Genomic DNA, 21,916 nt, shown 5'->3' on the forward strand with positions numbered 1-21,916 from the left:
TAAGGCCAAGCTCTCTGGTATTTGTTATAAAAATATAAGCACGTAGTCTCTGCATGTTTTCTAGAAACTATATATGGACATGAATTCTGTTTCTCTATTATACTATTTTATATTTAAGGAAATTTTAGCAACAGTAATTTCTAACTTCATTGTTTAACAGAACTACACTAATCTAATAGCTATACAATTGCAAGGAAGTGAATGTGGATATCAGGTATAATAACAACCCTGACAACAAAGACCTGCTTTTATTCTCAGTGGCAACATGAATCTGGACCAAGCTAAGCACTCAAGAGCTACTAGGGTGGAAGTGAATGAAAGGATTGCACAGAAAGGGCTTTGCACACAGTAGGAAATTGATTTAGTTTGGCAAATTAGACTGGCTCTCTCCAGAAGTTGTTTTGGAAATTTTGAAGGCTAATCAGGGAAATGAATGTCATTCCTGTCAATAACGTGATGTCAAATATATCAATCCATTCAACACAATAATTATGATGGAGATGGTGGTGGTGGTGATGATGATCAAGATGATGGGTACTCTGATCATTTAATAATATATCTGTTTTTAAAATATTAACTCATGTAAGTCTCACAATAGCCCTACGATGTGAGTAGATCTGTTTTAAGAATAAGCATCCTAAGACCTATAAAGTTGAGTAATTTGTTAAATGTCCACAAAATTTGAATCTAGAGAGTCAAGATTCAAATTTAGGATTCTAACTGCAGAAACTGTGCTCATCTTCATTATTATCTTATAGTCAGGAGACTTATTGAGAGGATAAACGTTTTAGAAAGCCCTGTTTCTTATCAGTACATGAGTATGGTAGAGCTTATGACTCCACACTCAACAAAATGCTTGCTTTATGCTCATAGGACTATGACATAGTTTAATATTCTATGTTTCTATTTATTCAGGATTAGATACATATATGCTACACATATATGCTACAGATTGTAGTAGACTTTTATGCATTCCTTGGTACACATTGTCTTTAATAGGAAAAGAAGTAATCACATATTTTATAATTCACCAGAAACTAATAATTCAAAAATACTTAATATATGTTAGCTTTTCAACATGAAAAATAGACATTTTAAATGATGACAGTTCAAGGCAAGGGAAACTGTAGCACTTGGTAGTCAGATGTCTACCATAAACACCTGTTAGGTAAAAAATCACATACAAACTTCAGCCTGAGGAAATGTTTTTCACATGCCTATGGTCTGAGTAACTATTTACTAAAACTACTATTTTTGAAATATAGAAATAGCTACTTATTTTATAGACAAATTATTTATTGGTTGGATTCAAGTACTTCCCTCCCCCTGTTTAGGTTCTTTTCCCAAAACTCATTTATGGTCAACATCATTAATTTATTGTTTCATTCAATAAATATTTATAGCATATTAACTATGTGCCAGGCACTTTTTATGTATGGGGGAATAATACATCATGGGGAAAAACAAAATTGTTGCCACTACTATGTAGTAGAGGGACTAAGAAATAAGCAAATAGGTTGTATGTAAGTAGTCTTCCCTTCTGAAGGGAGAGACTGCTGTAAGCACTTTTAAGACAGATTTTAGTAATTAGACCTCTGTTCTTCCAGTTGTGGTCATGCTGTTAATAAAGACAGGACGTCTTCACCAGCACTTATTTCTTTCATTGTCTTTATGGGGGACAGGTGGCCAATCCTAAAGCATTTACCTTAACACTGATAACACAAGGACATTTTCCCCTCAGAGCTTTTGAATTTGCTATTTCATCTGCTGTGAAGGTGTCAATAAGTAGAAATAACTCTACTTAAATTTGGGTGGAAAGCCAGGCTCACTAACTAGCAAGGGGTATGTAGATACATATCACAATATATCACTTAAATTTATTCCTCAGTGGCATTACTCCACAAATACGCAAAGAGGGTGTGGGGGAGAGCTTGTCAATGTTAGAAGGTGGAACACCTATATTGGCAGTTGCTAAGAATCTACTTTTAAATAGAAGAACAGAGAGATTTAGGCTTAAATTGTACAAGTTGAAACTGCAACAAAAATATATTCTACTGAGTATCCTACTTTCTGTTACACTAAACTACCTTGCTGGTGATAAGGATATTTTAACAATAAGAAAAGTATATTCTTTTCCCCCTCTATCACTGCTGGGGCTATGTGTTGAGCAATAGGATGGGGTTTGTGAAAGTTGTCAAGAAAAAGGCCTATCTTAAGAGATACCAAATGAAGTTCAGAAGGTGACAAGAGGGCAAAACTGACTAATGTGCTAGGAAATGTTTGGTGATCCAGAACAAAAATAAGTACAATATGCCCAGTTAATTTGTCATTTGTCAGATTGCTCATGCATACATTGAGGGTGTATGCAGTGTGTAAACATGAACTACCAAAATACAGTGTGAAAGTTGACCTATCAAATTGTACTGCACCTTATTATACCAGACCACTGCTGTCTTGCAGGCATCTCAATAGGTTGGTCTGGACAAGATCTATGAAGGCCACATGGAGGTGACTGGAGATGAATGCAATGGAGAAAGCCTTGATGGTCAACTGTTGCCTTCATCTGCTATTTAGATACAGGCTGCACCAGAAATAAAAGTGGCAATAAATTTTTGAGTGCCATGAAGGAAGCTGTGTATGGAACTTGCCTATCCCTCACAGTACCAAGTGATTTTTGTGTGATTCTGAAAACACAGAGTTCAATGCAGAAGTACATCAAAAGCATATCATGGGTCAGAATGTTGCAGATTATATGCTTTACCTAATGGAATAAGATGAAGATTCTTACAAGAAATAGTTTTTTCAGTGCGTAAAGAATAATGTAACTCCAGACATGATGGAAGAGATGTGTAAGAAAGTTCATGCTACTATAGGAGAGAAGCCAATCGATAAGAAGAAGCCCAAGAGAGAAGTTAATAAGAACAGGTTGAATCATTGCCAAATGTCCCTTGCCCAGAAGAAGGATCAGATCCAATAGACCCCCTCCCCCACAAAAATGACAAGCTTTCCCTAAGAGCTCAGGAATGGGTGAATGGGCTCCTAAGAGCAAAACCAAACAATTTTCTACAATGATTTTTTCAGATAAAGACAATAAACTTATTGACAAAGCAACAACAGAATGAAAAGTATATTAAGAAAACTATAACAAAAGAAGATGTCTTTTTAATGTTTTTAAAATCAGAATTTCAGTTGGGTGTGGTGACAAATGCTTATAATCTGTGACTACTCAGGAGGCTGAAGCAGGAAGATCATGAGTTTGAGGCTACCCTGGGCAAAGTTAGTGAAGACATCTCTCTTTTTTTTTTTTTTTTTGCTTTATATAATTTACATTTTTATTATGGCAAGACACAAATTCATCTAGAACAGTGGCTTTTAAGTGTGCGTGCTTATTTCTGATAGCAGGAATAGGTACATTTTTATATTGCAACTCAAGTATGTGCTTTTATGTATGTATATCACACAAAGACACATTTTCACTTGTACTTACGTAATATTTGTTATCTGCCAGACCCTATCCTAGTTGCATGTTTTTTTTAATTTTTATTTTTTTATTATTCATATGTGCATACAATGCTTGGGTCATTTCTCCCCCCTGCTCCCACCCCCTCCCTTACCACCCACTTTGCTCCCTCCCTCTCCCTCCCCCCACACCCTCAATACCAGGCAGAAACTATTTTGCCCTTATCTCTAATTTTGTTGAAGAGAGAGTATAAGCTATAATACGAAGGAACAAGGGTTTTTGCTGGTTGAGATAAGGATAGCTATACAGAGAGTTGACTCACACTGATTTCCTATGCATCTGTGTTACCTTCTGGGTTAATTCTTTTTGATCTAACCTTTTCTCTAGTTCCTGGTCCCCTTCTCCTATTGGCGTCAGTTGCTTTTAAGGTATCTGCTTTAGTTTCTCTGCGTTGAGGGCAACAAATGTTAGCTAATTTTTTAGGTGTCTTACCTATCCTCATACCTCCCTTGTGTGCTCTTGCTTTTATCATGTGCTCAAAGTCCAATCCCCTTGTTGTGTTTGCCCTTGATCTAATGTCCGCATATGAGGGAGAACATATGATTTTTGGTCTTTTGGGTCAGGCTAACCTCACTCAGAATGATGTTCTCCAACATAATAAAAATAAAAGGACCAGGTATATATCTCAAATGGTAGAGTTTTTGAGGCTCTGGGTTCATTCCCCAGTACCACATTAAAAAAAAAAAAAATATATATATATATATATCTATATATATATATATATATATATCAGAATTTGTATTGAGATAAATGATTTCTGAAGACAAAAATCTACAGATTAGGAATAAGAGACAAATATAACTATTTAAGACTAGTTATTAAACATTAATACTTAGAACTTTCCAGCAGTCAAAGGAGTGTGATATTGTATATATTTTAATAAAGTTCCATTATCTGTTAAGTGATAAAATGTTAAGATATTTACTAACAGTCTTTATCAGATAAAATTTCAGGAAGCATTTATTTAAAGATCTCTAGGGAAAAGGTTAGATCAAAAAGAATTAACCTAGAAGGTAACACCCACGCATAGGAAATCAATGTGAGTCAACTCCCTGTATAGCTATCCTTATCTCAACCAGCAAAAACCCTTGTTCCTTCCTATTACTGCTTATACTCTCTCTACAACAAAATTAAAAATAAGGGCAAAATAGTTTCTGCTGGGTATTGGGGGGGAGAGGGAGGGGGCGGAGTGGGTGGTAAGGGAGGGGGTGGGGGCAGGGGGGAGAAATGACCCAAGCATTGTATGCACATATGAATAATAAAAGAAAAAGGAAAAAAAAAAGATCTCTAGGAAGTTTTAGATTAATATAATGTTTTAAATTTTAATTTTCTCTACCTAAATTTTTTACGGTGACTTGTAAAATCAGAGGATGACACTAAATTTCAATTCAGGTAAAGAATTTTGATAAAATAAAAATGAAATTACTCCAGGAATGAGGGGAGGAGGATAAAAGAGAATGTTGGAGGGCGTGAATTCAACTATGATATATTGTAGGAACTTTGTAAATGTCACAATGCACCTCCAGTACAACAAATAAAAAAAAGATTTCTAGAAAAATTAATTTAGGAACCTGCTGTAGAAATTTAGGTGAGAAATGCCAGTGCCTAAAGTAAGGTGGAATCCCTCATGCTCCCCTAAACATGATTAAACTTTCAACAGGCCTCTTTTTGACATCACTCTACTTCTCTTTTCTTAGAGCATTAACTCTGCAAAGACTTATGACTGCAAATTCTTTTTTTGCCTTGTTGATATATAAATCTTTTAAAAAGATTCTTGTCAATTTTACAGCACATAAAAGTTATTTCTCAAGATTTTAGAATATAATTTAAAATATAATCATTAAGTCAGACAGAGCTCCTATACCCCAGTTTTTGTAGCAGAATAGGGGTCTAAATTTAGAAGGCTCCTCCTGTCATGAAGAAAAAGTTCATAAGAAAGTTAATTATTTCTCTCTGAGCATGGAGTACATGTTTGTAATCCCAGCTACTAAAGAGGTGGAAATGGGAAGATCTTGAGGTAAAGGGCCATACTGGGCAAAGTTAGAGAAACACTATCTCAGAAACAAAACACAAACATAGAAAGACTAGAGGTGTGATTTAAGAGGTAGAGCACTTGCCTAAGACAAGATTCAATCCCCAATACTTAAAAAAAAAAAAGTTCAATTTTCTTTGAATAAAGCCAATGAGCAAACTTTGTTTTCTTTATTCATATATTTATATGTGCATATATTGTTTGGGTCATTTCTCCCCCCTGCCCTCTGCCCTTCTTCTCCCCCCCTCACTTCCAGGCATAACCTGTTCTGCTCTCTTTTCCAATTTTGTTGAAGAGACAGCATAAACAATAATAAGAAAGACAAAATTTCTTCTAGTTGAGATAAGGATAGCTATACAGAGAGATTCCTAGCATTGCTTCCATGCACAAGTGTATTACAACCTGAATTGATTCATCTCTACCTGACCTCTTCACTACTTTCTGGTCACCTTCCCATATTGACCTCTGTCACTCCTCTGCAGTGGGGACATCAAACACTTTCACGTTTTGGGTTTCCTACCTATCCCCATTCCTCCCATATGTGCTCTCCCCTTAGCATGTGACCCAAGTCCAACAACATTACTGCCTTTTTCTTTTTAGCTTAGAAAAGGAGGAAACATTTATTTAGATTACATCATGTCACTTCAATTACTTTGTAGTTTTACACTTGACAAAGAATATATTTTTTTTTACTTCTGAATTCCATTATCTATGGTAACCTGTAATTGCAAAAACTGTGTCAACTTTAACAAAGGATTGGCATTTAAAAACATTGTAGGGTGGAGCATATGGGACACACAACAATACTACTTAGCAGAATGACTCAAGTTCTGCTTTATCTAATTTGGGGCTTTTTTGTTATATTTTCCTTTAAAGGACTATTTTTTTATTCTTTTTTCTCTTTTATTAACATAAAATATCTTTGTGATATTTCCATCCATGTACATAATGTACTTTGATCATATTGGTCCTCCTCACACTCTCCTTTACCCTTCCCCCCATCTTGCTGGTTGCTACCACCCAAACACACACCCCCCTTTTACAATCATGTCATTTTTTTTATACTCTACATATGAGCAAAAACATGCAAAATTTTTCTTCCTGAGCTTGGCTTATCTCACTCAACATGATGATATCCAGTTCCATCCATTCCTGAAAGAAACATAATTCCATTCTTCTTTATGGCTGAATAATATTCCATCATACATATGTACCATGTTTTATCCATTCATCAACCATTGGGCACTAGGCTGATTCCATAGTGTGGCTAGTGTGGCATATATATGAAGGAGAATATAAGTCTGCATCCAATAGAGTCATCTTCACACCTACATTTACAGTAGCACTATTCACACTAGCCACACTATGGAATCAGCCTATTTTTTTATTCTTTTATTCACATGTGCATACATTGTTTGGGTCATTTCTCCACCCTGTTCCCTTCCCCCACCCTCTCCACCCTTCCCCCCTCAGTTCCAGGCAGGTCCTGTTCTACCTTTATCACTAGCTTTGTTGAAAAACAGAGGCAAGCCTAATAAGGAAGACAAAGCATTTTTGCTAGTTGAGTTGAGGATAGCTATACAGAAATATTCCTAACATTGCTTTCATTTATACATGTTATGACTTATGTTGATTCATCTCTAACTGATCTTTACCCTGGTTACTGATTCCCTTTTTATGATAACCTCTGTTCCTTTAAGATTTCTGTATTAGCTCCTCTGCAGTGGGGACATCAAACGCTTTCATGTTTTAGGCTTTCTACCTATTTCTATATCACCCAAATGTGCTCTCCACTTGTCATGTGATCCAAGTCCAACCACATTGCTGCATTTGCCCTAGATCTAAAGTCCACATATGAGGGAGAACATACGATTTTTGGTCTTCTGAGCTTGGCTGACCTCACTCAGAATGATGTTCTCTAGTTCCATCCATTTACCTGCAAATGATAAGATTTCATTCTTCTTCATGGCTGAGTAAAATTCCATGTGTATAAATACCACATTCTAAACCAATTTGTCAGTAATGGAGCATCTTGGCTGTTTCCATAACTTGGCTATTGTGAATAGCGCTGCAATAAACATGGGTGTGCAGGTGCCTGTGGAGTAACCTGAGTTGCATTCCTTTGGGTATATCCCTAGGAGTGGGATTGCTGGATCATATGGCAGATCTATGTTTAGTTTTTTAAGAAGCCTTCATATTGTTTTCCAGAGTGGTTGCACTAGCTTGCATTCCCACCAGCAGTGTACAAGGGTTCTTTTTACCCCACATCCTCACCAACACGTTGTTGGTGATGTTTTTGATGACAGCTTTTCTAACAGGTGTGATGTGGAATCTTAGTGTGTTTTTTTTTAATTTTATTATTCATATGTGCAAACAAGGCTTGGGTCATTTCTCCCCCCTGCCCCCACCCCCTCCCTTACCACCCACTCCGCCCCCTCCCTCTTCCCCCCACCCCCTCAATACCCAGCAGAAACTATTTTGCCCTTATCTCTAATTTTGTTGTAGAGAGAGTATAAGCAGTAATAGGAAGGAACAAGGGTTTTTGCTGGTTGAGATAAGGACAGCTATACAGGGCATTGACTCACATTGATTTCCTGTGCGTGTGTGTTACCTTCTAGGTTAATTCTTTTTGATCTAACCTTTTCTCTAGTTCCTGGTCCCCTTTTCCTATTGGCCTCAGTTGCTTTTAAGGTATCTGCTTTAGTTTCTCTTCATTAAGGGCAACAAATGCTAGCTAGTTTTTTAGGTGTCTTACCTATCCTCAACCCTCCCTTGTGTGCTCTCACTTTTATCATGTGCTCAAAGTCCAATCCCATTGTTGTGTTTGCCCTTGATCTAATGTCCACATATGAGGGAGAACATATGATTTTTGGTCTTTTGGGCTAGGCTAACCTCACTCAGAATGATGTTCTCCAATTCCATCCATTTACCAGCGAATGATAATATTTTGTTCTTCTTCATGGCTGCATAAAATTCCATTGTGTATAGATACCACATATTCTTAATCCATTCATCAGTGGTGGGGCATCTTGGCTGTTTCCATAACTTGGCTATTGTGAATAGTGCCTCAATAAACATAGGTGTGCAGGTGCCTCTGGAGTAACTGTGTCACAGTCTTTTGGGTATATCCCCAAGAGTGGTATTGCTGGATCAAATGGTAGATCAATGTCTAGCTTTTTAAGTAGCCTCCAAGTTTTTTTCCAGAGTGGTTGTACTAGTTTACATTCCCACCAAGAGTGTAAGAGGGTTCTTTTTTCCCCGCATCCTCGCCAACACCTGTTGTTGGTGGTGTTGCTGATGATGGCTATTCTAACAGGGGTGAGGTGGAATCTTAGTGTGGTTTTAATTTGCATTTCCTTTATTGCTAGAGATGGTGAACATTTTTTCATGTGTTATTTGGCCATTTGAATTTCTTGTTTTGAGAAAGTTCTGTTTAGTTCACTTGCCCATTTCTTTATTGGTTCATTGATTTTGGGAGAGTTCAGTTTTTTGATCACCCTGTATATTTTGGATACCAAGTACTTTGTCTGATGTATAAACAGCAAATATTTTCTCCCACTCTGTGGGTGGTCTCTTCAGTCTAGAGACCATTTATTTTGTTGTGCAGAAACTTTTTAATTTTATGTAGTTCCATTTGTCCATCCCTTCTATTAGTTGCTGAGCTGCTGGGGTTCTATTGAGGAAGTCCTTGCCTATACCTAGGCAATTAGCAAACTTGATGGCTTTCATTTCCCTTCACCTCATCTCCAAAAAATCTGTAGCCCATCCTTTTCAGCATGGTTAATCTCAGAATGAGTTCTGGCCTTGTTCTGTTGCACCAGCTGGTGCAATTCTTCTTTGACAGTAGTGAAAATGTAGGTAGAGAAAAAATGAACAAGTCCAAAAAATATTTAGGAGCCAGTAAAACCATAACATACTATTTCATTAGGTATAGAAGGACTCAAAAATTTTCCTGAGTTCAGACTTGTGCAACTGAATTTGTAGACGTGTCATAAGGAATGCAGGAGTTTGAGTAGATTTGTGGTGTAAGTCAATACATTTAGAATTGGAAATAGTGGGAGACATTAGTGTCTACAAGCCATTCAAGAATAGAAAAGTTGCAGATCCATGAATATATGCGACCAGAGATCAGGAGACAGGACAAAGATAGAGTCATGTGCTTACCTGATATCTGAAATCTTGGGACTGCATGAGAATGTTTAGGGAAAGTGGGAAGCATTGGAGAACTGTAGATGGGCCTTAGGTCAGTTCTAATGAACCCTAATGATTAGAAATAGAGGAAGAGGAAGCCATGAGAAAAATGAAAATGGTCACTCAGAAATGTAGGAAAGCAAAGTTATTACCAGACACACAACTGAAATTATGGAAACCTATGAAAAGAGAAGGCACTGCTCGCTGCTGAATTGCTGCTGTTTCAGGTAATTTCACCCAGGTTTCCCTGAACTGTTTTTCATAATAACCTAGGCCAAATTATATCATGAAGCAGGAAATGAGGTCATATCTCCCCATATTCTGTATGGTAATTCAGGATAAATTTGAGTCATTGGAAATGTGTTCTGATAATAAATAGGGTCTATTAAAATGTTCCCAATTTTTAAAGTAAACCACCCATCCGTGGCATTTTTTTTTTTAATTCTCACAGTGGAGGACATTCAGCTACCTGCATGTAGACAAGGAATAATGAGGCAGGTCTTTCTATTATCAACATGAACTTAGAGAGAACATGGCTGTTTTTATATACCAAGAATCATCTCTAACATTTTAAGATTTGATATGCACCAATTCACTTGCTGCTGTTGACATTTTGAGGTTGTGTCCAGTAACCTAGGCAACTGTTCTTATTTCTGTCCTAATTTACTTCTATTTATAGAGCTCATATAGATTCAATGGTCTCAAAGATTTTCTTATGAAAGAGCAGGTTTACAAGCTATATGTTCTTAATGAGTGAATATTAATATGACAAATCTTTGTCACCAAAATGCTACCTATTATAATTTTTGTCATTTGGGTTTACCAGCATAAATCTAGAATAATATATTTTTTTAAATACATATTATTTTAAAATAATATATATTTTATATATATATTATTTTAATATGCTGAAAGATAAAAATCACAATTTTTTAATTGTTTTATTTTGTGATTAATGTCAGTAAACTCAATTTTAGTAATAGGAGACCACAGATTTGAATAACTTCCAAAAACTCCAGTCCCATTAAGTATAAAAACTTAAATTATGTGAAACAGGATGAAATCTTTTATTTAGTTTTTAGACTTTATTGACTTTCAAGATAGATTAAAGGAAGAATCACTGGAGCCAATGTGCTTCCTGGACAGGAGTAGAGAAAGAGGAGGTGATTTTTAAATGACTGTTATTAAAAGTATCTTGACATTCCTATAAATATAAGGTTGAGACTTCTTTTATCTTCCTTTTAACCTGTACATTTCATCAGAAAAAGAATTCCAGTCCCATAAAATTTTATGAAGGTGGCCGAGAACTTTGAGAGAGACAGGAACTATGGATCACCAAGCTATCAAAGTTCTTCAAAGAAGAAAAATTTCTACTGCAGAACCAGACATCAATTAATGTTGAAGACATTGAGAACTTGACCAAAACTGGGGCGATTTTTCTGTTTTATTTCACTCTCAAAAGTTGCCTTTTTGATCACTTTTTCAGCTATACATTACTTATGTGAATATTTGCCATCATTAAGAATCACATTAGTTGAAACGAAAAAAGAATCACATTAGTGCCATCTTTGTCTTACCTTCTAAACCAGCTCCTAATTATTTACCTTTCTGGAGAGAAAAAATTGCAAACAACTTTTGGTGGTAGAATATTCAGGACACCAGAAATGTTTGCACCATGAAGCTAATTTCATTAGTTATCCCTTATCTGAGGGATATACATTCCAAGATCCCCAGTGAATATCTGAAACCATTGATAATATCAGATGTTACATATGTTTGCCTATACATATATACCTATTATAAAGTTTAGTTTGTAAATTAAGCTAATTTTTATAAACTATTAATAAAACATATTCATGAGATTTTCAGCAGGACTACTCTTCTAGTTTGGGGCCATTATTAAGTAAAATGATGATTCTTTTAACATAAGTACTCTGATACCCATACCAATACTGCCACAGTTGATCTGATAACTGGAGGTAGTTATGAAGTGACCAATGGGTTGGTAGTATGCAGACCATGGATAGGCTACTAATATATAATAATCAAAATAGTGTGGTACTGGAATAAAACAGGGGATAGAAGGCTACACATATATAATAATCAAAATAGTATGGTACTGGAATAAAACAGTGGAATAGAATGAGATTTCATTGTGGTACTCAGAATTTATGAATTGTCTATTTCTGGAATAATTTTTGGACTTTGCTTATCTATGAGTAACTGAAACACCAGGTAGTGAAATCATTTGTAAGGAAGACTGCTATAGTCCTATATCAGAACACAGTGAGTTTGGCATTTACAAAGCTCCCTAGGCTACTCAAAGGGCAATCAAGGTACAGATGCACCTTGTCTTATGATGACCTCTTAAGCTCATCATAATTTGAAAATATCAAAAGTCTGAAATGCACTCAGCCTACTAAACATCATGCCTTGTCAACACAATACACTTTAGAAGAATGGCTATTTACACTGATGGTTACATAGCTGGACTCAGGGCTATGGCTTACTGCTGATACCCAGCATTGCAAGAAAGTATCATACAGTGTATTTCTAGTCTAGGAAATGATCAAAATTCAGATGGTTTCTATTGACTATACTTTCACATCAGCATAAAGTAAAAAACATCACAAGTAAAACCTTCATAAGTCAACAACTGCCTGTACCCTTTCTCCAGTAACATCTTCCTATTCTATCCCTCTCCCCTAGTCCTTGGTAACTACCATTATACTCTCTGATTCTATGAATTCCACTCTTTTAAATTCTATATGTCAGTGAGATCATACAATATTTGTCTTTCTGTGCCTGGCTTAGCATAATGTCCTCCCAGTTCATGAGGGAGTCAATGAGATCTTAGGGGTTGAGAATATTCTACCATGTTTATAAGTATGCTGTACTGGAAATTGTGTGGTTGGAGTCAGAAGACCTGGGAATTGGTCTCAGTCAATTTGGCTAGCAACAAATACTTAAATTCATTGAACCTAATGCTCTAGTTAAAATTAGGGGAAAAACTAAAAACAAATTCCAGGCTTTTTGTTAAATAAGATAGCATAGATATGTTCTGTAAACTATGAGGTATTAAAAGATATCTGGCAGCATTCTGTTTAAAGAAAAATATGACAGCATGAATTTAGTATAATCTTTAAGGAAATATTTAGGATGTACAGGAAATCTTTTTATCAATAAGTTTAGGAATTTGATTGGCTTTGATCGTCTTAATAGAAGTCTATTTTCATGCCTCTTTCAAATTTGAGTTGTTAAGATGAAAAAAATGATATTTTATCCTTGTTGAGAGCATAAACAGAATAAACTGAGAGCTCTGTGAAGAATGTTCTGTGAACCTATAACACATTCAAATTCCTGTGCCATGGTGGAATGCCTGATCAGTGTATATAATTGCAGTCAGCCCAATGAATAATTATGTTTAATAATTAAGATAATCACTAAATTCCTTTGCTGGTCCATTGCCACTTCATAAGGCATGGACCATTGGTCTTTTAATATTTTCCTTTCATTGACCACAGACTGCAAATTATTATTTGTTAGTTACAGACCTTTACAATGCCAGTGGCATTTGCTACTGATGACAGCAATACAGATGATATTGAACCAAAGCTACTAGGAGTGAAATACAGAAAATAAAATGATAATAAATAACTGTCACTATGTTGCTAAATAGTGTCTGAAACTGGTTCTAGCACATGTTCAATATAGCAAAGTCTGCATTATCCAAGAACAAAAAAGGTGTTTTCTCGTTTGTAACAGCAGTGAGTAAAAAAGAAGCTAGAAACTTGTTTGTGCAGCAACCAACTTAGTATAGCATGAGTACTCAGATTGTTCTCAACAGAATCTTCTTCAAAGTCATGGCATCTTCTCAAAATGATGGAGCTTGTGAAATGTATCAAAAGATATACTCAATCCAATGGGCAGAAATACATAGCAATCGTGAATAGAATGCAAAGATAATGTGTCAGATGGAGACTGAATGACATAGCATCGTTTTGTCATTAACAGCAATATGGAAACTATTAGGTATATAAGATGTCTGATAAGCACAAAATCTATTGAAACTTGATGTAAGTTCTGTTCAGAAATTTTGAGTTGGGAAAAATTTGACTTATCCTTCTTGGTCATCCATCTCCAGATTTAAAAGTAGAATCTGTTGTAACAAATGCAATCTTATTAGTATGACTGAGATAATAATATCAAAGTAGCAATGTCAATCTGAGATTCAAGTAATGGGTTTGTGAAGTTATTACTTTTCCCTCCAACAACCAGACTCTGTAAATGAAATGTAGTTGATTTGGGCAATTAATCTTAAGGACCAGAACTGGGAGCTTTAGAAGAATGAATCAAGAAAGAATGAGAGTAAATCCAAAGAAACATAATCAAACTAGTCACTATTGTAGAATTTTAAACTCAATACTACAAGGACCCTTTAAGAGACTGTGGAAACCGCACTTCAGACTGTGCATTGCAGAAATTGAGGAAAGCACTTTGGTCAAGAGTGGGCCTGCAGAGTGCTAATGCCTCGTAGGAGTAGAGGAGGATGAAGTGTGTGAATTATAAAGACTAAACATTTCCCAAAGAGGTTCCAAATACTGTTTACAGGAATGTCCCAAGTCAGGAAGTCAATGAAATATGAGTTATTTGGAATTTATGCAGAAGATATTTACAGGATCAGAGGTGTGTCAGGTTGGACAGAATGGTGCCCCAGCAGATGTGATGGTCAGGGCCAAACCCTGCTACCAGACCACATCAGTTATGGTCATCACCCAGAGGCATTTCAAATGAACTAGATTGTCAGGGCACTGCACATGATGAAACAAAAATTCAGGATGCAGAATAGTATCAGGGTGACTTTCACAACATTAGACACAGTGTCTTCTGTAAAAGTTGCCTAAGATCCTGAAGCATGGGTATGATCAACTTTGTAAATTACAAGAAGCAGGTAATCATCTGGCTAACTGGTAATCTAGACAAAGAATAAAAATATGAGTAAAAAATGGTAGGAAAAATTTTACCTTCTTATCATATAAACTTTGAAAACATTCCCAAATATATTATCTTATTTGAAGTTACCAAATATACTGTGACAAAGTAAGGTATTATTCTCATTTTTCAGATAAAGAAATTTTCTAAATTATAGGGGTCTTAGCTATGGTTTCATTATCTACATGAGAACCCAGGCTTGTCTGTCTTAATGCCAACATTCTAAAAAGTGCCTCATTTTAATACAATGTCCTCCTGTCAATTACTTTGTAAGCCCTGACACCTACCCTCTACTTTCTGACTCAATATCACTTTCTTCGCTGATAGCAAGAGCAAAGTTTTCTTTAGCAAAATGTCTTCCAATCCTACTGGTATTCATGTGATTTCAGCTCTTACCAATGATGCTGGCTAGATTTAAAGGAAATTAAATCCAGATGTTGTGTGCCCTAGACAAGTTTTCACCTGAATTGGCTTCTAGAGGACTGACAACCCAAATAGCCAGCAAGAAAAGACAAGACAGTGGCACTGCCCATTACATTAGCAAATACTAACTCTGTGCAATAATGGTGCTTATTTATCGAATATTGGACCCAAGTGACAGATAAACATGGACTATTGCTATTACCAAAATGTGAGTAAAACAGCATGCAGAAAAACATTTTTTGCTAATAAATATTAGTTCATAGGCAATCTGAATAACTGAAAACTTGGAAATTTCCTAACTTAACTTTTTTCCATACTATGTCTCAGTATATTGTCTGTATTTTGTAATAAATAACAAAATACTTGGTAAACTTTAAAAACAAATAGTTTATAAATTCTAGGTATTGTTATTAATAGATGTCATTAAGTTCTTATATAACTGTATTTATTTATATTCATTTCACATCAATGAAAGTAGATGAATAGAAACAAAACAAAACCAAAATATTTTTACATGATGTGCTCTGGGATTGAAAAAAGGAAATATAAAAGAAAAGTAATAGAAATTGTCTTTCTGTGTCTGTTTAAAATTAGATATTTTTCAATTCATTTACCTTATTTTCCATTACTAAGAAATGGAAACACGAAGTATTATGGGTAAAATTTTGTAAAGCTTAAAGTTTTTTCAAATCAGTTTCCACAAATAACTGAGTACAACAGTGCATCAAAACATTCTGGGAACACCAACATTTTAACTTAAGGAAATGTGTGCTCACATGCATTCCTGACCTGGATATATTAACACAAGTCCTTGCTTGAACTGCTTCTGAGGAGACTGTGTAACAAAAGGGCTGCAAAATACAGTGTAGTCAAGTCTTTCCATCTGAAAGTGTGTCACCATCAGACAGGCCACAAGGGACCTAGATTCAAAAATGTTAAGAATTTCTTTCCTACATCAAATTGTATGGCACTGAATTTCACTAATTTAATAATAGTAACAATAGAGATTGAGGTGGTCACACTATCAATGTTGCTGCTAGTAATAACTAACAATGTGGAGAATTCACTAGGAACTAGGCACTGTGTAAGTGCTCTGTTCGTGAACTCAGCTAATTCCCACAATATCTCTCACATAGTTGGTATTATTAATTTTGTCCTTCTACAAATGATGGAACAGAGGTAGAGAAAGGCAAATTGACTTTCCCAAGTAACACAGCAGGAGGTGGTTAATTCAAGTACATTCTCAGCCATCTTAGTGTCTACCTGTTCTCCTACATGGATTTCAGCACAAGTAATGTATTTGGTTTGCAGTGGCAAACCATCAGTTCCTAGGATGTTAAACTTTTACAGATTCTCGTGCCATGGGTAAGTAAAGTAAAGACCAACATTTCAGAGTAATTCAGAAATTGTGATGAATATCTTTGGATCTGTAGGTTTTGTGCATATATGGGTTATGTGCTGAAGAGATCATAGCAGACAGGAAGAATAGTGAGGAGTATTGACTCAGAAGAGTATTTTTCCCCCAGAATTTCATGGTATATTTATAATGACCTAGTTTCTCTTTTCTATCCTAAACAAACATGTACATATTACACTTTTATATTCACATGACTCTTATAAAGAGCAAAAGCAGTATGGAGTGATTCACTGCCTGACCTGAAATGGCCTCATTCTGTGTTCTTAGGGTAGAGGAAATAATTCCCTTATGCTGCCACTCCCATATTCTAAGGTGTTTCTCCCTGTGCTTCAGGAAATCATCTTCTGATCCAAGATTCACCTGTGAAAGGCTTCATAGGTTTACAAGGAGAGGGCTCAACCCTCAAGGAAACAATACACAGATTTCCCCCCAGGGACATGCCATACCCGGTCAGTTTTCCCTTCCGTCTGAATGCTGGCATGGCTGCGGACCTCATGATCTTCCTCAAGGTCAGAAACATCTTCCAGTTCCTCTGGGGTCTATAAAAAGAAAGCAAAGTGTTGTTTATGGGAATGTAAAATGGAAATCAGCACCTCAAAATGATAATCAGAGTTAATATATGACTTGGCAATTCCACTCCCAATTACATATCCAAGAAAAATGAAAGCATAAGTACATACAAAAACTCACATGCAAATGTTCATAGCAGCATTACCCATAACAGCTAAAAAGTGGAAACACCTCAAAAGTATATCTATTGATGAATGAATTAATAAAACATGGTTCCACTATGCAATAGAATGTTATTTGTCTATAAAAGGAGCAAGGTGCTGGTACATGCTACACCATTATAAACTTCAAAACATCAGGCTAAGTGACAGAAGCCGGTTACAAAGACTACCTCTAGGAGTTCGTTTACATGAAATTTCTAGACTAGGCTAATCCACAGGGGTACAGACTTGATTAGTATTTGCTAGGAACTAGGTGAAAGGAACATATGCTCAATGAATAGGTATGTGCTTTCTCTAAGGGCGATATCAATGATCCAGAATGAGTAATGATCCATAATCATATGAGTATACTAAAAAACATTTTATAAAATGGAGAATTTTATGGTATATGAATTATATTTCAATACTTTTGAAATGAAAGGAAAACAAGAAATGATCACAGGGAAGTTTTCTCTCTGAGAAAGAGCAATTTGGCCATCCGCTACATGATTTCTCTGAATCAAGGTGTTTATTATTAACAGATTATCATTAAAATCAAAAGCCATCAAAATGCCACCAACATAGGCAGGAAATTAAATTTTCTAGGAACTTAAATAAAAAATAATTTAACTTAGACTTCAAAGGGTATTATTACAAAGGGTTAGTCAGCATCTATTCCTTCTCAATTTCAGCTTAAACACCTCTTTTATTTTCCAAAATAATTTCTTTAATTACAGAGGTTTTTAAATTCAACTATTGGTGACAGAAGTTCATAGTGAGGAAGAAAGGAAGTGTCTTGAGGTATGACAAAGCCTCAGAGACCTTCTCATAGAGTTGGTCTTCAGGTCATTGTAGCTCAGGTGATTGAGATATTTCCCAGAGACCCTATCTTTGGGAATATACAGAGCCAGTGGACTACAGAGTCCCTTGGTCAAGTTCTGAGTGGCCAATAGATTCCAGGATTATAGCCTGGCATGGGATACAGTGTTGGAAGGGAATGAAAGTGTTCTCTAATCTAAGAATTCTGTCATAAAATGTTACTACAAATCTAATGCTCCTGGAAATTCCATCAGAAAGGTCTCACCATCTCTTTTTTACTTAACAGAATCTCTAAGAATTAGGCATCTTGTTCAGTAATTCTCTGGAAGAGTTGAATACCTCTATCAAGTGTTTCCCTGTTCCCTTTACTTTCCCTGTCATAATGCTAATCATTCTTTGTCAAATCATTGATTTTGAATTAGGCAGCTAGTTGTTGAACTGTCTACTCTGGGAGGCAAGGACTAGGTCTTCCCTGTTGACTGTCTTATCTTCACAGCAAAGTGCACACATGCTATTGAATGAATGAAGCAAAATGTCAATGATAGTCAAAAAATAGCCGGAGATGAGCAAACCCAAAAAAGACCAACACTTGTCCTAACTACACATGTCACTGTGCTTCCATTTTCTGTATTTCAAGCCAACATTTCTTATTTGTTTTGTGCTGTTTTTACCAATTCAATGTTTTCATTCTCTAAGTCTGACTCTTGCAATAATTGAAAGGTCTCTCATGATTAAAAATACAGATAAAAATATTTAACAAGAATTAATGTCTTATACTATGATTCCTTTACTATAACATCCTGGTGACAAGCCCAGAAAACAAACACTTGGGTTTTATGAAAAACAACCAAGAATGAAGGGGAAGCTGACCTTGAGATTGTATCTTACATGAACACGTGCCTATTGAAGACTGGTCTCTTAAACCAACTCTAGTTTCTCCTATGCTTTGCTTTAAAAACAGGCATTTGAGTATTTTTATTGATTGTCAAAGTCTTTTCTTTCTTTGAGCCTACTCTAGAGTTGGGGGCAAGTTATTATTAGCTCACATTGTGGAGAAAAATTACCATTTGCTCAGTAATGGCCTCAGAAGTTTTCCTTACCTCATGCATCCTTAGCAACATTTCTTTTGTTCTAGAACACTTGCACTGAGCCTCACACATCCCTTTGCAGAAGGGATTTTTTCATTTATTTCAACTGATTTCTATCAAATATTAATATTTTCTGTCTCACAAAGGCTTCCACTGTGTTGAGAATTTGTTAACTGGATGGTGACTTTTCTCAGTGTTGCTTCCCCACAACTATGAGCAGTAAGGATGGTGGAGCAATTTATTCTCTCCTCTTAGGTATTAATAATATCAGTTCATCACATTCAACTTCTATAAAATCACACATTCCATAATTGGCTACTTTGTATGTTCTTCTCATAGTATGCATAAGAAAGCATCTTTGCATTCTCCCCCTTGGATACATCACCAAGCCCTATAAAATGTAAGGAAATTTTTTGATGAAGGGGATGAATCCAAGTATGATATATTTTAAGAACTTTTGTGGATGTACCCCACCTAGCACAACAATAAAATATTGTTTAAAACTCCTTTTTTGGATCCCGTTGTTTTGAAGGCTGTCTGCTGGTTCTACTCTAATCTGTTTATTGTAAAAATTTGTTGTTTTTTACTTGAGTTATAAACTTGTAAAATAATGTATAACTTCATCATTCATTCTAATATGTTATTAAATCCCCAAGTAAAGTAAGTTAATAGAAACTAAGAGCAACTGCTGCTATCAGAAGTCAAAAGTACCATTTTGCTGGTGATGCTGTAGAAAGAGATAAGCCTACCAATTACACCCACACACTTCTGGCTTTTCTTTGTCTTTAACCAGGGATTAATAGTTTTCTTGCAAAGCCACCAAAACTGACCTCTACTTTTCATGAACAAAATCATTGGGAAACTGTTCAAAATACTTGCTGGCAGCATTTTCCATTCTGTAAGGCAAGGGGCTGGATGGTATTGTGAACGTAAAAAGTAAAATGCATAATGTAACAATTTAAATTAAGTAGAAGCTAAGAGATAGGAGTTCTCCAATTATTTTTTGGGTGACTTGTCAACCTTTTCAGCACTGAAGACAAATAATAGAAAGAGCAAATTTAAAAAAGAAAAGGAAGAAGGATGACTGGCTATTTGAATAAAAATAGCAGATTATTCCTCAACTAGTGATTTTAGAAAGTTAAACATCTGGAGGCTGGAGGTATTGCTCAATGGTAGAGCACATATTCAGCATGCGCAGAGAAAGTTAAAATGCGGAGTGTGTTTTGGGCAATATGTATACCTTTTTAAACTTTGGTTCCCCAAGAACAGAATGTGGGTAACATTACCTACCCTGGAAAGTTGTTGGGAGGTTCAGCAGTTCTAAGATGCTTTAGAGATTAATCCACGACTTGGCTGGGATGCAGTAAATTGGTTTCTCTCTGTTGTATTTTCTCCTCTTTCTGTGCTCTCCTACCCCTTATCCAGTTAAACTTCTGCATATTTTTTTTTACAAAAGTATTATGTAAATTTGGATGCCTCCATTTTGCTTCAAATTTATTTTTGGACTGGAACTTTAGACAAGACACTGGTAATTCTGTGCTTCAGATTCTTCAGGTAACATACATAATGAGCTGCCTCTAGCTATATTTGTATAATTTTACCTTTATAATGTTATTGTAATAAAGAGTTTAATGTCATTCCACATATATTGTTTCCTTTAAAAAAAAGAGACATCTTTTAATTGAATTTTAATCATTTATAAAATCAAAATTATATCTAAAATTGGCCCCAACAAAGATTCACTCCAAAATAAATTCTCAGAGGTTATAGAAATAACTTGTCGTTGCTAAACTGGTCGGTTTCTAATGCTGACTAATATGTAGGACTATTTCTTCATAAAGAGTATTAATAGTCCTAACCATTAATCAGTTGCTTCTTTTATCAGAATTCAGAAAAATTTCTGGGTATGGTTGTACATACCTATATTTCCTACTACTTGAGAGGCAGTGATTGGGAGAATCATTCATGGTTTGAGGCCAGCCCAGGAAAAGTTAGCAAGACCCCATCTCAACCAAAAATTCAGATATGGTTATATATACTGTAATCTCAGCATATTGAAAACAGAGACACACACACAGTACTCCAAACTTCTAGTCAAGAAACTAGCAACTTATACGATGGAGAAAAGACAGCCTCTTCAACAAATATTGCTGGGAAAAGTGGTTACCCATCTGCAAGAAACTGAAACTAGATCCATGTCTATCACCCTGTACTAGTATCAACTCAAAATGGATCAAGAACCTAAATATCAGACCTGAAACTCCGAAGTTACTACAGGAAGGTGCAGGAAACACTCTGGAACTAATAGGTATAGGCAAAGACTTCCTCAATAGAACCCCAGCAACCCAGCAACTAAGAGAAAGGATGAATAAATGGGACTTCATAAAATTAAAAAGCTTCTGCACAACAAAATAAATGGTCTCTAAACTGAAAAGACCACCCACAGAGTGGGAGAAAATATTTGCCAGCTATACATCAGACAAAGGATTGATAACCAGAATATACAGGGAACTTAAGAAACTAAACTCTCCTAAAATTAATAAGCCAATTACAAAATGGGCAACTGAACTAAACAGAACTTCCTCAAAAGAAGAAATTCAAATGGTCAAAAAGCACATGAAAAAATGCTCACCATCTCTAGCCATAAAGGAAATGCAAATCAAAACCTCACTAAGATTCCACCTCACACCTATTAGAACAGCCACCATCAAAAACACCAACAGG

General features: G+C 35.7%; 1 protein-coding gene and 1 pseudogene across 4 annotated transcripts in view; one reads left to right on the forward strand and one right to left on the reverse strand.

Annotated features, from left to right (window-relative positions):
* Nucleotides 1-21,916, reverse strand: part of Ctnna3 (catenin alpha 3) — a 1,740,232-nt gene that overhangs the window by 151,505 nt on the left and 1,566,811 nt on the right. For all 4 annotated transcript variants that reach the window (XM_074078977.1, XM_074078976.1, XM_074078978.1 and 1 more), the window contains one exon: nucleotides 17,022-17,114. In XM_074078977.1, coding sequence (XP_073935078.1) covers nucleotides 17,022-17,114 — 93 coding nt within the window. The remainder of the gene's footprint in view (nucleotides 1-17,021; nucleotides 17,115-21,916) is intronic.
* Nucleotides 2,176-2,977, forward strand: LOC109689911 (large ribosomal subunit protein uL18-like; annotated as a pseudogene).

This window comes from Castor canadensis, chromosome 7 (genome assembly GCF_047511655.1).
Source record: "Castor canadensis chromosome 7, mCasCan1.hap1v2, whole genome shotgun sequence".
Lineage (NCBI taxonomy): Eukaryota > Metazoa > Chordata > Mammalia > Rodentia > Castoridae > Castor > Castor canadensis.